The sequence below is a fragment of the Puma concolor genome, chromosome E1 (genome assembly GCF_028749965.1).
Source record: "Puma concolor isolate L17-30 chromosome E1, mPumCon1.1.hap2, whole genome shotgun sequence".
Classification (NCBI taxonomy): domain Eukaryota; kingdom Metazoa; phylum Chordata; class Mammalia; order Carnivora; family Felidae; genus Puma; species Puma concolor.
The window spans coordinates 24,069,865-24,086,131 of NC_141680.1; the positions used below are offsets into that span (position 1 = coordinate 24,069,865).

Here is a 16,267-nt window from a genome sequence, read left to right on the forward strand (position 1 = left end):
TTTTTTTTTTTTTTTTTTTTTTAAATGTGTATTTATTTATTTATTTATTTATTTTTAATTTTTTTTTTTCAACTTTATTTTTGGGACAGAGAGAGACAGAGCATGAACGGGGGAGGGGCAGAGAGAGAGGGAGACACAGAATCAGAAACAGGCTCCAGGCTCTGAGCCATCAGCCCAGAGCCTGACGCGGGGCTCGAACCCACGGACCGCGAGATCGTGACCTGGCTGAAGTCGGACGCTTAACCGACTGCGCTACCCAGGCGCCCCTAAATGTTTATTTATTTTTGAGAGAGAGAGAGACACAGTGTGAGGGAGGGGAGGGGCCGAGAGAGAGGGAGACACAGAATCCGAAGCAGGCTCCTGGCTCTGAGCTGTCAGCATAGAACCTGACATGGGGCTCAAACCCACAAACCGTGAGATCATGACCTGAGCTGAAATCAGACGCTTAACCAACTGAGCCACCCAGGCACCCCTGTATTCTTATAACCTCGTTTTGGGTTTGTTTTTTTTTTAAGTTTATTTATTTATTTTGAGAGAGAGAACACATAAGCAGGGGAGGGGCAGAGAGAGGGGGAGAGAGAATCTCAGGCAAGCTCCGTATTATCAATGCGGAGCCTGACTTGGGGTGTGAACTCATGAACTGTGAGATCATGACCTGAACTGAAATGAAGAATTGAACACTTAACCAACTGAGCCACCCAGGCATCCCACCCTCGCTTTGGAAGTTTCACACTGTCATTTCCACAGCACCCTACTGGTTACACAGGTCGGCCTGTACAGGGGCTAGGTGGGGGGCCACCTCCTTAACATTAGGAGGCAAGAATCCGTATGGGCCATCTTGGAGGCTGGCAAGCATACCTGTCTAAAGTCTTCTGGTTTGGGGTAGGGAAGGCCCAGATTGGGTTTCTAGAAACTAGGATTTAGGGGAGGACAGAATTGATGTGTGGGACACATGGCAAAACTTGGGACTAAATTCGTGGGGCAGAAAGTAGAGACTCCAAAACCACAGACAGTTGCAAATGCACCTGAAATCCTAGGATTTTTAGAAAGCATGGGAAGGAAATGGTTCAAGGTACTCTTCAGATGCCTGCCTTGAGAGCTTTAATAAAAGTGAGGTATGGACGCCTGGCTGGCCCAGTCGGTTGAGCGTCCGACTTCAGCTCAGGTCATGATCTCACAGTTTGTGAGTTCGAGCCCCACATCAGGTTCTGTGCTGACAGCTCAGAGCCTGGAGCCTGCCTCGGATTCTGTGTCTCCCTCTCTCTCTGCTCCTCCCCTGCTCACACTCTGTCTCTCTCTCAAAAATAAATAAAGATTAAAAAAAAAAGGTAAATCTTCATAGTACCCACAAGAGAGCCCAGTGCTCAATTTAAGAGTCTCCACTGTGCACCTGACACTGTGCAAGGAACTTGACACACAGTGTTACATTTTACTGTCACCAAGACTCTGCCAAGTAGACATCTTCACCCTGTGGAGGAATCAACACTTAGGTTCAGGGACTTGCCCAAGGTTGCAGAGATGGGAAACAGCCACTGAAGGATTCAGCCCCAGCTCTGCCTCTGGATCCGGTGCTCTTTAGACTCTGGCACATGGCCTCTGGGCTGTGCAGGGCCCTAATGCCCACTAGCAAGTTACACCATATGTTTGTGCCTCAGTTTCCTTGTGTGAAAATGGAGATAATGACACATACTTCATTTAGTTATACTGAGGATTGAAATGGGTAGATATGTGTAAAGCTTAGAGCAGTGCCTGGCGTGTGAGAGGCTTTCTGGAAAACACGAGCCATGGCCGCCGTTACCACCATCACCCCCTGCCCCTCCTCATGATCATCATCACTCCCATCACTCCGGCCACCTAGCTGTAGCCAGCTGTTTCCTAGTTCATAAAGTGGAAGGATGCAGTCATTGTTTTCTTTTTTTTTTCTTTTAATTTTTTTAATGTTTACTTATTTTTGAGAGAAGGAGAGAGACAGAGCACAAGCAGGGGAGGGGCAGAGAGAGAGGGAGACACAAAATCCAAAGCAGTCTCCAGGCTCTGAGCTGTCAGCACAGAGCCCGATGTGGGGCTTGAACTCGGGAAAGACAAGATCGTGACCTGAGGCAAAGTTGGCGGCTTAACCGACTGAGCCACCCAGGCCACCCAGGCGCCCCTGCAGTTGTTTTCTAAAGCTCCTTCCCCTGCTGTGCAAGGACTAGCGGAAGCATTGACAAAAGGCTACTGCTTTAAATTTTTTTTTTAACGTTTATTTATTTTTGAGACAGAGACAGAGCATGAACAGGGGAGGGGCAGAGAGAGAGGGAGACACAGAATCCGAAGCCGGCTCCAGGCTCTGAGCCATCAGCCCAGAGCCCGACACGGGGCTCGAACTCACAGACCACGAGATCGTGACCTGAGTTGAAGTCAGACGCTTAACCAGCTGAGCCACCCAGGCACCCCGAAGGCTACTGCTTTAAAGAACGTTGCATTACTAGGGCCACCTGAGGTAGTCTTAGCGGCAAGTTGGTTCTGCTATAGTGTCTGGGGCCACAGCTGTTAACTGTGCCCCTGATCCAGGTGGTGATGTTCTGGACGATGATGCTAAACGGCCCTCTGCCCAGAGCCCTGCAGAACTCAGAGCACCCAACCCTGCAGGCGAGCACCTGTGACGCCCTGTCTTCCATCCTGCCCGAGGCCTTCAGCAGCCTGCCGGTAACTCCAGGAGTGTTTTCTCACCTTACGTGGTGCCCCCGAGCAGCAGAGCTTGAGTTTGATTCAGATTCGTTGTCATCTTGAGCCGGTATTCAGCATCATCCCTGGCTTGAGTGTGGGGTGAGGGCGGTGGAAACACTTCAAATCTTAATGTCTCGGGAGCCTTTCTTCCCTGTCCTCGGAGGGCAGGTGAGGGAGGAGGCTTGGAAGAGACGTTTCAGAAAGACTTCAAAACCAAGAGTTAGGAGGACCTGGGTTTATCTCTTCCACTCCACTCCCTGATTTTCTTAACATCTCTAACCCTGAGTGTTCTCATCTATAAAATGGGCACAATGTGAGGAATAACACGAAGTGTGAGCAGTACTTGGCCAGTGCCCACCACATGTATATTCAGGCTGCTCCCCTTCTTTAGTCCTCAGTGGCATTTGCATGAATTAGCTTTTATAAAGAGGCTGCTTTCAGGAAGTAGGAGAACACGGTGACCTAACTCACACAGTGGGAAAGGTTAATGGTCACAGGTGCTGTGTGTGCCCAGCACCAAGCAGGCACTCACCCAATACCTGGATCCGCGTTGCCCCTCTGCTCTCTGCTAAGGTAGCCTCAAGGTCTCCCTTGTGTTCAGATGCAGACACGTCCCAGTCGCGTGTTGAGGACAGTGGCTCGTGGTTCTTTCTTTCTCACTTTCCCTCCACCCACCTTTCTCACTACAGAGCGACAGGCAGATCCTGTGCATCACCATGCTGCTTGGGCTGAACGACAGCAAGAACCGTCTAGTGAAAGCGGCGACCTCGCGGGCCCTTGGAGTCTATGTGCTTTTCCCCTGTCTCAGACAGGTCAGAGCGAGCCTGCACAGCCCTTCTCTGCCTCTGTGATAGGCCAGGGCAGTGTTGATTTGGGTGCATACAGAGCTTCTGAGTTGGACAGTAAGGGACACCAAATTGCTCTTAGTTTCTTTAATTGCTACTAAAATACGGTAATGCCTGTAAGTTCATTTATTTCAAATTATTTAGCACACTGCCCAGGACCCTAGATTTACATTAATGAATAATTGAAAAAAAAAGGAAGTGGGATATTGCCATGGGATAATAATAATTTAGAAAGCTGATGTAGAGTTTTGGCTAAGAAGCGAATAAATTTCTTTTTCACTCTTAGTTGTGACATCTCACTGTGAAGTGTGTAATGAATAGGATGTGTTTTAGAAATGCATTTCATTGTCAGTGTCATTTCCCAAGGTGGAAATCAGTCTAAGCACAGAATTCATGGATCACTGTCGCAGACCAGGTTATAAGATGTTCAACAAGAGCAAAATCCATAGGCCCCTCGGGTGTGCATGGCACATACGAAAATCCCAGAAGACCTTCCCCTGGGGTTTAATGAGTGTCCACATTATAATAAGTAGAATAGTAAATTGAGTAAATAAATTTTGATTTTCAAATAGAAATTGTGGTAAAGGCTTATATCATTGTCTGAAAATAAATTTCAGAATTTCTAAGGCAGCTGTGTGAGCTCCCAAAGTAACTACGGTGTTTTATTTTCTCTTACAGGATGTCATATTTGTTGCAGACACAGCGAATGCAATATTGATGTCACTTCAAGACAAATCTCTGAATGTCCGGGCCAAAGCAGCCTGGTCCCTGGGCAACTTGACAGACACTCTGATTGTCAACATGTAGGTGACTCAGCTCATTTCCCCTGGGTGACTTCTGAGGTTGAGGTCCCAGGAGGGTATCTTTGATCTCTACTATAAAAGAACAGTAATTCTCCCATATCGTGTAGTCAGTCTTCCTGCTTTGTTGTGTTTTATTCTCCTTCAAGTAATGAGATTAGTAAGTCGTTCTTTATATATACACGTGTATATATATACACGTATGTGTTTGTGTGTGTGTATTTAATACTGTATGCTGATATAAGTAACGTATCCACATTATAGAAAATGTGGAAAATACTAAAGTAGAAATTCAAAACCATAATATAGGTCGCGCTACTCTTTATCAAATTTGTAAGTTTTCAGAGTAATAAAAAAAAAAATTGAAACAATACAAAAGGGGTCATCAGTATAAAGCCTTCCTCCCTGAGGCAGCTGTTGTCCCTCATGTACTAGTGCCCTGCTTATCATTGCTTAGTTCTCCCATACAGCATGTCTAAGCATCCTCCCAACTTCTGCTGGCTTTTTATAAATTGTTCATTACTATTACATAATCACCACTGTGAAGTGATTATTTAACCACTCCGTTACCGAACATGTGCATTATCTTAGGCTTTTCTAAGCAATGAACATTTTTGTACATAAAATCTTTATTTCAAGATACACCTTTTGGTCACATTCCTAGATGTGGACCTACTGGGTCAAAAGGTATAAACTTTTAAGTTCTTGATATAATCGGAACAGATTTGTTGAGCTGTTTTCCCACATTTTTATAGTTCTACTAAGTGAATGCCTCTGTATATGTATATATTTAACTGAGTTTTAACTTTTAACGTGTTTTGTCTGCTTTGGGTGGAACAGGGAAACCCCAGACCCAAGTTTCCAGGAAGAGTTCTCTGGTCTCCTGCTCTTGAAGATGTTGCGATCAGCTATAGAAGCGTCCAGGGATAAAGACAAGGTAGACCCACAGCAAAGCCTGGTATTTCTCCATTAGATACTTAGTGTATTATAGTTGTATCCCCCAAATGTATCCCTGTTGAAAGGAGATCAAGAGAGTACTCAGGTATAATGTGGCCTACTCCACACTTATACAGTTTCCTTCCTGTCTCATGAAAAATATCAATGCTCTTTGTAATACTGCTCCATGATCTGTCCGTGTTTGTTTTAATATTAGTCTGCTTTTGGTTTTTGTTTTTGTTTTTTTCTAAAAAATCTTTCAGTAGAAGTGACAAGTCAGAAAAATGAACAGCCCTTGGCTTTATATAGCTCCCATTAGACTAATAAGTTAAAAGCATAGAAATGGGTTTTAGGGTCAGGTAGACATGGTTCAAATCCTGGCTTGCCCTTTAGTAGCCGGGTGGCGTTTGGTATATCATTAACTTCTCTGAAGGTCTGTTTCCTCATCTGGAACCTGGAAGTCATTACATCTACCTCAGTGGCCTCGGAGATGCCTTGTGTTAAAGTACCTAGCATGATACCTGACCCATACCGAGTGCTTAATTTAGTACAGTGACTCTGAAAACCTGGGAAGCCCTATGTGGACTAATCTGTTCAGAATTTCTGGGACTAGGGCCTGGGAATTGGTTTTGGAGAAAGAAAGCTCCTCGGATGATTCTAGTGTGCTGCGAAGGTTGAGAGAGACTTTCTAATGGAAAAGTACTGGGCTGGAATTTTGAAACCTCGCCTCTCCTCGTCACCTTGCTGCAAACCAGCTTTGCCCTGTAGCCTCTGGGTCTTCCACACGGTCTCTGTAAAACGAGGCAGACAGACCTCTCTGGAGTCTAATCCAAAAATACCGTGAGGAGCTGTGGAAGACCTCACCTCTCTGATGGCATAGGCTGTTCAGCACATAAGACCTTGCAGAGTTTCAAGAAGCCACACTTTTACAGGCTGCTGTTTTCATTGGCTTTCCGACTTTAAGCTGTCCAAGACCTCCTGGGTTTTTTAAAGCTGAAATGATACTTTCTGTAACATGTCTTTGGCAAAGCAGATTTCGAATGCTTTTTTTTACATTTTATTATAGGTAAAAAGCAACGCAGTGCGGGCCCTTGGAAATTTGCTTCATTTTTTGCAACCGTCTCATATAGAAAAGCCCAGGTTTGCTGAAATCATTGAGGAGTCTATCCAGGCCCTCATCTCTACTGTGCTGAATGAGGCTGCCATGAAAGTCCGATGGAATGCTTGCTACGCAGTGGGGAATGTATTTAAAAATCCTGCTCTTCCATTAGGTAAGAAGGTGTCTCTCTGGTGCAGGGCCTCAGGACAGCACACTCCAGCCTACAGTAGTATTCAAGATGTTCCTCGTAGTTTTACTTATCACATATTAGAAAAAATGGAAATGTTTCGAATGCCCAACTTTAGGGGAATCATAGTATATATCATAGTATATATATTCAAAGGGATCCTTTAGAATTATGTGTACAAAAAGTTTCTGATAATCTGGGAAAGTACTTCTGATGTTAAGCAAATTAAAACAGGATATGCAGTTGTTTCTACGACATGATCTCAATAAATGGGTGGAAAAAAGAATGAAAGGAAATTAGCCTAATCATTAACGGTGGTTGCCTCTGGAGGGGATGACGAGTAGGACTTTTGTCTGCTTTCATTTTCTATAAGAAAATGTTGTTCTAACAACCGGGGGGAGGAGGGGAGGGCAATGAAGGAGAAAAGCTGGCATGGAAGAAGAGTTACAGATTGGAAATCCCAAATGAGCCCTTGGTACTGAAGTGGGCTGCTGTGTAGGAGGGCATCTCAGTAATGATGTGCCGTGCACCTTGATAGAGCATCAGTGGCTTATAGCTGCTTAGGCATATAGGTCAAAGCCTCCCAATTCCCATTCCCTCTCCTTACCAGCATTTGCCTTATACATTTGTCTCTGTGACAAGATTTGAAACAAGTTATGTTCCTGGAGAGGTAAAACCATTCTGGGCCAGCAGAGCATGCATCAGGTTAGGGAGATCTGGCTCTGCTCCCCTTTATTGCCACGATCTTCCAGCCAGGGGGTGCCTGCCTGGCTCAGTTGGAAGAGCACGTGACTCTTAATCTCAGGGTCATGAGTTTGAGTCCCACGCTGGGGGTAGAGATTGCTTAAATAAATAAATTCAATTTAAAAAAAAAATGCTCCCAACCGAGGGCTAATGGAGAAGTAGCTTCATGGTGTTTTCTACAGAGGAAATAACCCAAAGTGACCTTTGGAGTTGGAGCTCATTAAGGTGGATGTCTGCCTGCCTGCCTTCAAAGACAGCAAAGAAGTTCGGAAGGGCTGAAAGAGGGAAGCTGAATTCTTGTAAAAAAAAAAAAAAAAATTTTTTTTAATGTTTATTCATTTTTGAGAGAGAAAAAGAGAGAGAGACAGAGCAGGAGTCGGGGTGGGGCAGAGAGAGAGCAGGACACAATCTAAAGCAGGCTCCAGGCTCTGAGTTGTTAGCACAGAGCCTGATGCGGGGCTCAAACCCACAAACCATGGTAAGACCTGAGCTAAAGTCAGACACCTAACCGACTGAGCCATCAAGGCGCTCCTAAAAAAATTTTTTTTTAATTAATTTATTTTTGAGAGAGGGCATGAGTGAGTGAGGGGCAGAGAAAGAGAAAGAGAGAGAATCCCACACAGGCTCTGCATTGTCAGCACAGAGCCCGAAGCGGGGTTCAAACTCATGAATTGTGAGATCATGAGCGAGCTGAAGTCAGATGTTTAAACAGACTGAGCCACCCAGGCACCCCAGGGAAGCTGAATTCTATTCTACTGTCCACTTTGAGGAATAAGAGCCACCCCAAAATTGAGTGGGGAGTGGTAGTTCTGATAAGGAAGAAAGCAGGCTGATTTCCTGGGACTAACCAACAGGAAGGGAAAGAAGACAGAAACTGGGACATCATCTTCTCAAAATTAGAGAATTGCACCTTTGGTTAATCTGAGTACTCTGTTCCTTAGTCACTGCCTAGATAGTACCTTCTTTTTCTTTGCAATAAAACACATGACTTGCTATGTCCAGAGCAGTGTCTGGATGCTAATCTGGGTGATGAGATATTTTTTTGTCATCATGAACAAGGCTGGGCATACGGTTGTGCAGTGTGTGCACTGCTCAGAAGCAGGCAACTGAGCACAAGTGGCAGTACAGTTTAGTCCGAGCTCCTCAAGCCTTACCCCCGTAGGACAGCCTCTTCCCAGAGAAGAAGCCTCTTTCACTGTCGCCAAAGTCCCCATTTAGAGTAGCAGAGGCCCCCATGTGTGCAGCAGACTGTTTAAGGAAATGGGAAGTTTGGGAATCCGTACTCAGCCCCTTCTCTAGAATCCCACAGTGAGTACCGGTCACCCTGATCCTATAGGGTTAGCGTGAGAATTGAATGAAAACCTAGTGTCAGCTGGAGCATAAGTGTGTATTTCCTCCACCCTCTCCACTCCCCTGCTTGTTTCTAAGCCTTCATCTGTTGTAATGCCGGTGGGTTCTTTCTAGGAACAGCCCCGTGGACCTCCCAGGCCTACAACGCCCTGACGTCGGTTGTGACATCATGCAAGAACTTCAAAGTGCGCATCAGATCTGCCACTGCCCTTTCCATCCCGAGCAAGAGAGAGCAGTATGGGTCAGCTGAGCAGTACGTTCAGATCTGGAACGCATTGGTCACTGCCTTACAAAAGAGCGAAGACACCACAGACTTTTTGGAGTTTAAGTACTGTGCCAGCCTACGGACCCAAATCTGCCAGGCACTGATCCACCTCTTGAGTTTGGCCAGTGCCTCAGACCTGCCCTGCATCAGAGAAACCCTCGAATCGAATGGGGACATGGTGCAGTCCTTTATCCTACAGTTTTTAAAATCAGGAGCAGAGGGAGATGATACTGCAGCACCCCACAGCTTGCACGAAAGAGACCAGATGGTCAGAACGGCCCTGGAGCACATAGGCAGCATCCAGGCACTGGCTGGCGACTCAGCCAAAAGGGCCATCATGGACTTTCTAGAAGATACCCTCACCATTTATTTTGACTCCTCTGGATCACAGGTAGCACTCCTGGGACTGACAGATCGGTGAATGGTCTGCCATACCTTCCAGGTGTCGTGGTAATGGAAAGACCCAAGCTTGAGTATCAGATATGCAGGATTCAATTTTAGGGGCAGAAACAACCCATTCAATTTTATTCAGAATGGGCTCACATCTATTTAAATTTTTCCCAAAGGGCTCAACCACTTTAGAGAGTGGTTCCGCTGCATTGGCCACGGTCCAGGTTGTTGGAACCTCTGACCTGTGCAGCCGGGAGCCAGGAAATACGGTCATAGGGCAGGCTGAGCAGACTGGACGGTTGCGAAGGGTGTTTGGCCTCAGACACCAAGATAAAGACAAAAAAACGAATGAATTTAGGAATCGTTATGTTATATATTGTGTCTCGGAATTGTTTTTCTTTTTGTAATAAACTAACGAAAACTAGCGTGCCCATAACCTTCTCTGTTTTTAGATCAAGTTGCGTTTATAGAAAGCCTCAGGCAGAGCTGATGTTCGGCCAGTCTGCACTGGTGTAGCTGCTTCAGTTGCTAAAATACTGAGAAGTTCCTCACAGGCTGCTAAACAGCTACTGCACTGAGCTTCCCAGGTACGCACCCTGGAAGCCCTCCGTGTGCCTCCCCATGAGCTGCTAGCTAAAGAGCTGCCTCCTGGCACCTGGCTGCCACCCTGGGCCCGCGTCCAGTTCACCGTAGCCGCACCACCCGCTTCCGTCTCAGCTTCTAAAGTCCCCGAGGAGAGCGTGGTCCGTACACTAAAGGTATGGTTGTTTCACCACCTTTGCATCTGTGCCTTAGAAAAAAGAGTTCTCTAATTTAATTTAGATGGTTATAAAGCTTTTTAAACTATATTTTGATAATGTCTAAGCCGTTATAAAAGTGATTTCTCCCGGAAGAATTATTTACATTTAAATTTTGCATTCTTCTATTAACCACCAACACTTTATGAGAATTGATTTCAGGTAGGAACTTCAATCCACAAAAGAACCAACTAAAATTACTCCATACTTATATTTGATCTCGGATAAATAAAAATCAAGATGCATAGAATGGATTTTGGCAATACATTATTTAACTGTTGTTATTTAGCTTAAAATTCATATTTTAGGGCATACATATGTCCTCAGCATTTCTCATTTGCCCCTGAGTTGCTCTTTTCCCTCTACTATGTTGTTGATTGTTCAGGAAATACTATCCAAGCAGACAGGGGAACAGATTAGTCCGGTAACTGAAGGCCCACTTTTCCATTGGTAGAATGCCAACCAGTTTCCGAACAATTAGACTATGGTACAGTAAAAACACCCATGTAGAACATTCTTTAAAGTTGCTTTTCTTTGGAGATGACTCTGGACACGAATTATTACAGAGGCCTAGGGACTCTAGGGACTGAGTTGAACCTGTACTGATCCTAATGATGAATCTTGGAACTTCCTTCTCTTTAAGGAATATGTTCTTAGCAGCAGCTTGTTTACTTGTCCCTGTCCTAAAGGTAAAAATGTGGCATGGATACCCACTGTTTGGGGGGCTTTCACTGGTGACCTTCTTCATAAAAATATTTGTGAAATGACTGAGTGGTCTGATTTGATGATTTGCTCTTATCCTTTGTTTATCTTGAATAAAACTTCATTTTTTGAAGAAACTTTCACTTCTGTACAGGTTTCCTTGTCTCTGAAAACAGATGTTAGTGTGCTCATATGCAGGGAAAGCTGAAGGGTAAGCACTTCTAGAAACTCCAGGAGCCCGGGGTACAGCTTCTGTCTGGATGGGATGCTGGCTCTCTCCTTGCCGTAGCACTGTGGGTGTACCCCAAGGGCAGGGGCTCCCACACGCCCTGCGCTGGTGCCTCAGGAAAGCTGCCATCATGAAAGGAAGCCTCACAAACAGTAAAGGGTTATAACTGATTCTGATGCAGAAACAGTAGAAAGTCTGGCTCTGATGCAGAATTCTAATTCAGAACACCAAACTCTGAACTTTCTGTTGATGTTTAAAAGAGAAAAAACCAGGGGCGTCTAGGTGGCTCAGTTGGTTGAGCGTCCAACTTCAGCTTAGGTCATGAGTTCGTGAGTTCAAGCCCCGCATCGGGCTCTGTGCTTACAGCTCAGAGCCTGGGGCCTGCTTTGGATTCTGTGTCTCCCTCTTTCTCTGCCCCCGCCCCCCATCTTCGCACTCTGTGACTCTCTCTCTCTCTCTCTCTCTCTGTCTCTCAAAAATAAACATTTAAAAAAATTAAAAGGAAAAAAAACAGGAGAAGGGGCCATCCAGGTACAGATGGCTAGAGCCTCTGTTTAATAAACTGACAGCATGATGACACCTTGCTTACTTTTGAAGTTGTTTGTGACCACTAAAAGCCACTAATTCTGACCCAATTGGAGAACTTGAGGAAGGCACACGCTATAACCTGTTTTATGGTAGTAGTTCATGGTAAAGCAGGGGTCCTATGGTGATTACAGGGCAGCAGAAACCCCTCCACCGTGGAACACCAGGGCAAGAGCTTCCTTGATTTTGACATCTGTGCGTGAACACAGACCCTGAGCTGAACATCACCGTCTTTCCAGCCTAAGAGTTCTGTGAATTCTAGCTACTCAGCTTCATTTGGCCTTCACTTTGTGAATACAGTGCAGTGCTTCAGAGCCCAGGTTGAACCCTGGCTCTGCTGCTTTCTATCTGTGAACATCTTGTGCCTCAGTTTTCCCATCTGCAAAAGAGGGATAATAGTGCCTACCTCATAAGGATATTATAATGAGTAAATGAGTTAGTATGCAGAGAGTTCTTCAGACAGCTTCTGGCACCCAATAAATGTCAGATACTTATTTTCCTTGAACTTTCAGAGCACTAGACAGAAATACGGTCGACATACCGTGACCTTTCGTGTTGGTAAATAGCTGGAGTCTCCTGACTGCACCCTCAGGTGAGGTGTTACCTGGGATGCCTCGGGAAGCTGAATCCAGCAGTATGGGAGAGGCACCACCCCAGGACCTCGGTAGCCTGCCAGATACAGCCCTCCGTCTTGCCCCTACAGGACCCCGTGGACAAGGGAAATGCCTGGATGTGTGGGAGGCCACATACTTAACGGGGCAGTAGTGACCCCTTTCCTAGTTCTGCCTCAGGACGCATCCCCGAGGGCCAGTCAGGAATTAACATCCAGTTTCCACAAGCTTTGAAATTACACCTGGGTTTTGCAGGACAACTCTGCAACTTAATAACCACATCCCTGGGCAAGTTACTTGACCTCTCATCTGTAAAATGGGGATAATAGTACCTCCTAGGGTTTCAGGAGTAGGTCGCATGATATCTGGCTCGGAGCTGGCACAGAGCAAGCACTCAGCAATAAACGGTGCCCTTGTCACACCTCTCTGATGTCCTTCCTGGGCTTGAATGTCTGTCTCTTCACTGGAGAAAGGTTATTGGAGTGGGACCTGCTTTTCGTACACACCTGGAGGCCTCGGGTCACAACTGAAGGGATCCTCAGCTCCAGTGGACAAGGATATTGTATTAGGGTTGGGGTCAGAGGACTAAAGCACTGCCACCAGTAACAGCAGCCCACAGGAATGCGGCCTGCGGGTTTAATTCAAAGCAGTGGCAGCGAATGCCATTTGCAAAAACCTTTCCTTGAAAATTACTGCCCTGTTGGGGCGCCTGGGTGGCTCGGTCGGTTGAGCATCTGACTTCTGCTCGGGTCACGTTCTTGTGGTTTGAGTTTGAGCCCCACATCAGTGCAGAGCCCGCTTTGGATCCGCTGCCCCCCTCTGCCCCTCTCCCACTTGTGCTCTCTCTCTCAAAAATAAAACATTTTTAAAAATTAAAAAAAAGAAAAAAAGGAAATCACTGCTCTGCCATTGATTCCATGACCAGCTGGTATTTACTGTAGGAATAGGGGCATTTCTTGAATGAGAAGTTCTATTAACAAAATTTATCACATATCAAATAAAAAAACCCCCAAATGGTCATTTTTATGAATGCTGAAAGAGCATTTGACAAAGCTCAAAGTCCTTTTTTGATGAAAATTATTTAAAAAAAACTAAAGATACATTGTTAACATCATAAAGTATACCTATCTTATCAGTGACTTTCCTTAAAACGTCAGAATCAAGACAAGGAACCCTGTCATCACGACTATTACCTAACATACAAGATTTAATGATCAAGGTGATTAAACCAACAATGCAATTAATTTTCCAGAAAGTTTTTTCAAAGAGTTTCCAAATTATGATTATTTGTAGAACACCAGTCTGAGAGACTGAATCCACAAAGCACTATTTGCAGAAAGTCGAGATAAATCAACTCGGCAAATAATAGAACTAATGAAAGTTCTGTAAGGTAGCTGTTTACAAATATGCCCAAATCGCTAGCTCTTCCGTATGTCAGCAATAATGGGTGCAATATTTTTTTGTCAAAAAAAGATTCCGTTCACAAAAGTCACAAAAGTAATAAAATACCTAGAATTAAGAAAGCCAGTCCAAGGAATTTGTGCGAAAATAAAAATTTTTCAAAGGTCACCAGAGACATTTAAAAAAGAGAAGGTATACGATGTTCTAGATAGAAGGACTCAATATTATAAAGACCACTTCTCTTTAAATCTATAAACTTAACCACATTCCCATCAAAGTCAAAATAAGATTTTTTAAAATGGCAAAATGATTCTAAATTTCATCTAGAAAAGTAAATGCAAAAATTCAAACCAAGGAATCAGGCTTTTGGCTACCACCCCGTGAGAGAAAAGAGAATTTCTCCCTCAATTAGTGTGCCCCATGGAAGCACTTTCCAGGCTCTGTAAATCTACACGCCCTGCTACATAAAAATCCATCTTTCATTCCAGTCCTACTCCATGCTGTTTCTCCCACCAGATGCGGCTATGGAGCCTGGACTAAATGCATGGAGCAGCTATCATGAACAGAAGGAAAAAACAGGAACCTCAGGGAGGGACCAGAGAAGTCAGAGCCCCACCAAACCGGCATGAGGTTTGCCATTTTCCCCCTCTGGCCTCCCCTGGCCTGGACTCCAAGCAGACAGAGACCTGGCCCTGCAGACGAGATGCAGATGGAGAGAAGCTATCTCCTATTCTAGGACAGGGAAGGAGGACCCTGGGGTGGGGTGGGGGGAGTCCTGTTTGTTTGTTGTTGCTTCTCCCTGACACCAGCCCCTTGGCAAGCCCACCGCAGCCCACCGCGGCAGGTGCCTAAAAGTGCAGGGAAGGAACTCCTCTCTGTCCAGTGGAACCGCAGTCCCCTGCTGCAAGGGAGTGATGACCATTGTGAGTGATGACCATTGCTTTCTCTCTCCCTCTCTCCCTCTCTCCCTCTGGGTTTTCTTGTTGTACCTCTTACTGTGATGACATTTTCTTCTTGCTTGCTTGCTTGCTTGCTTGCTTATTCATTTTTGAGAGAGAGAGAGGGAGAGCGCGAGCAGCAGAGGGGCAGAGAGAAACAGAGACACAGAATTGGAAGCAGGCTCCAGGCTCCGAGCTGTCAGCACAGAGCCCGATGCAGGGCTAGAATTCAAGAGACGTGAGATCATGACCTAAGCTGAAGTCAGACACTCAACCGACAGACACACACAGGTGCTCCGATGGCATTTTCTTAATAGAACTCTGACACCAAAGGGAAATTTGAAACTTTGGGAATGGAAGAAGAGCAACAGAAATAGGAATTATTTGGGTAAATGTAACCAACTATTTTTTTCATCTTGAGCCCTTTATAACGTGTATAATCGGCAAAAGCAAAATTTACATAACATGGTCTGGTGGGACTTTTAGTAAATGTATATCTATGTGGTAGTAAGATGTCTACACTTCACTTGAAGTGACAAAATATTAATCCTAAATAGACTATGAAAAGTTAAGTGTTTTTTGAAATCCCTAGAGAAACCACATTTAAAAATTAAACAAAAATGGGGCACCTGGGTGGCTTAGTCAGTTGAGCACCCGACTCTTGATTTCGGCTCAGCTCATGATCTCCTTCCTGGTTGGTTGTGAGATTGAGCCCCTCACTGGGCACCACCCCACATCCCACGCTAAGAATCTGCTTAAGACCCTCTCATGCCTTCTGCCCCTCCCCCACTGCTCTCTCAAGCGCTCCTGTGCTCTCTCTCTAAATTAAAAAAATCACACATAAAGATACAGTAAAAAAGCTCAATAGACACATTTTTAAAAATGGGATGCAATTTTTAAAAAATGGGATGCAAACAACATTTCAGATAATCTGGAAGAAGACAAGAAAAACAGGAATGAAAAACATAGGGAACAAATAGAAAACAAGTAATAAAAGAGTAGCCCTAAATCTAAACATGTCAACAATTAAATTCAAAAGATCTAAGTTATGCTAGTTAAAAGAGATTGTCAGGATGTTAAAAAAAAAAAAAAAAAAAAAACACCTCAAGACCTAACTATTATTTATTAGAAACCCATTTTAAGTAAATAGTGTAGGTTAAAAATAAAAGGACAAAAAAGAAAACTATAGCATGCAGATACTGATCAAAAGAAAGCTGGAATAGCTACATTAACATCAGACAAAATCAACATCAGAGCAAGGACATTTACCAGCGATAAAGGAGGACATTATAGAAGGTCAACACGCGATGAAGACATAGTAATCCTAAATGGCCATGTACCTAACAACAAATATTTAAACTGTGAAGCAAACACTGCTAGAACCGAAAAGAGAGATGTTGAATCCACATACTACTAGAGGTGGAGACTTCAACACTTACTCCTTCTTCAGTAACCAATAATAGGATGAATAGATCATAGTCTGGATCATAAAATGAATCTCAACAAATTTCGAGGAGTTAAAATCACACAATATGAGCTCTGACCACAAAGGAATTAAACCAGAAATCAATAACTGGAAAAATCTCTAAATCCTTGGAAATGGACATACTTCTAAGTAACCCCTGGTCCAAGGGAAAGTCTCCGAGGACATTAGAAAATCAGAAAATCATTTAACCTGA

At 44.5% G+C, this 16,267-nt stretch overlaps 1 protein-coding gene across 4 annotated transcripts in view; it reads left to right on the forward strand.

Moving 5' to 3' along the window:
* HEATR6 (HEAT repeat containing 6) overlaps positions 1 to 10,967 on the forward strand; it is a 36,256-nt gene extending 25,289 nt beyond the window's left edge. For 2 of the 4 annotated variants that reach the window (XM_025917364.2, XM_086686674.1), the window contains 6 exons: positions 2,554 to 2,688; positions 3,399 to 3,521; positions 4,233 to 4,357; positions 5,195 to 5,291; positions 6,357 to 6,561; positions 8,785 to 9,749. In XM_025917364.2, the coding sequence (XP_025773149.1) occupies positions 2,554 to 2,688; positions 3,399 to 3,521; positions 4,233 to 4,357; positions 5,195 to 5,291; positions 6,357 to 6,561; positions 8,785 to 9,356 (1,257 nt within the window). In that variant the 3' untranslated portion in view covers positions 9,357 to 9,749. Of the gene's footprint in view, positions 1 to 2,553; positions 2,689 to 3,398; positions 3,522 to 4,232; positions 4,358 to 5,194; positions 5,292 to 6,356; positions 6,562 to 8,784; positions 9,750 to 9,777 lie in introns of those variants that run through there. The other 2 variants (XM_086686675.1, XM_086686673.1) reach the window with 2 other exon arrangements.
* The last annotated feature ends 5,300 nt before the right edge of the window (positions 10,968 to 16,267 follow it).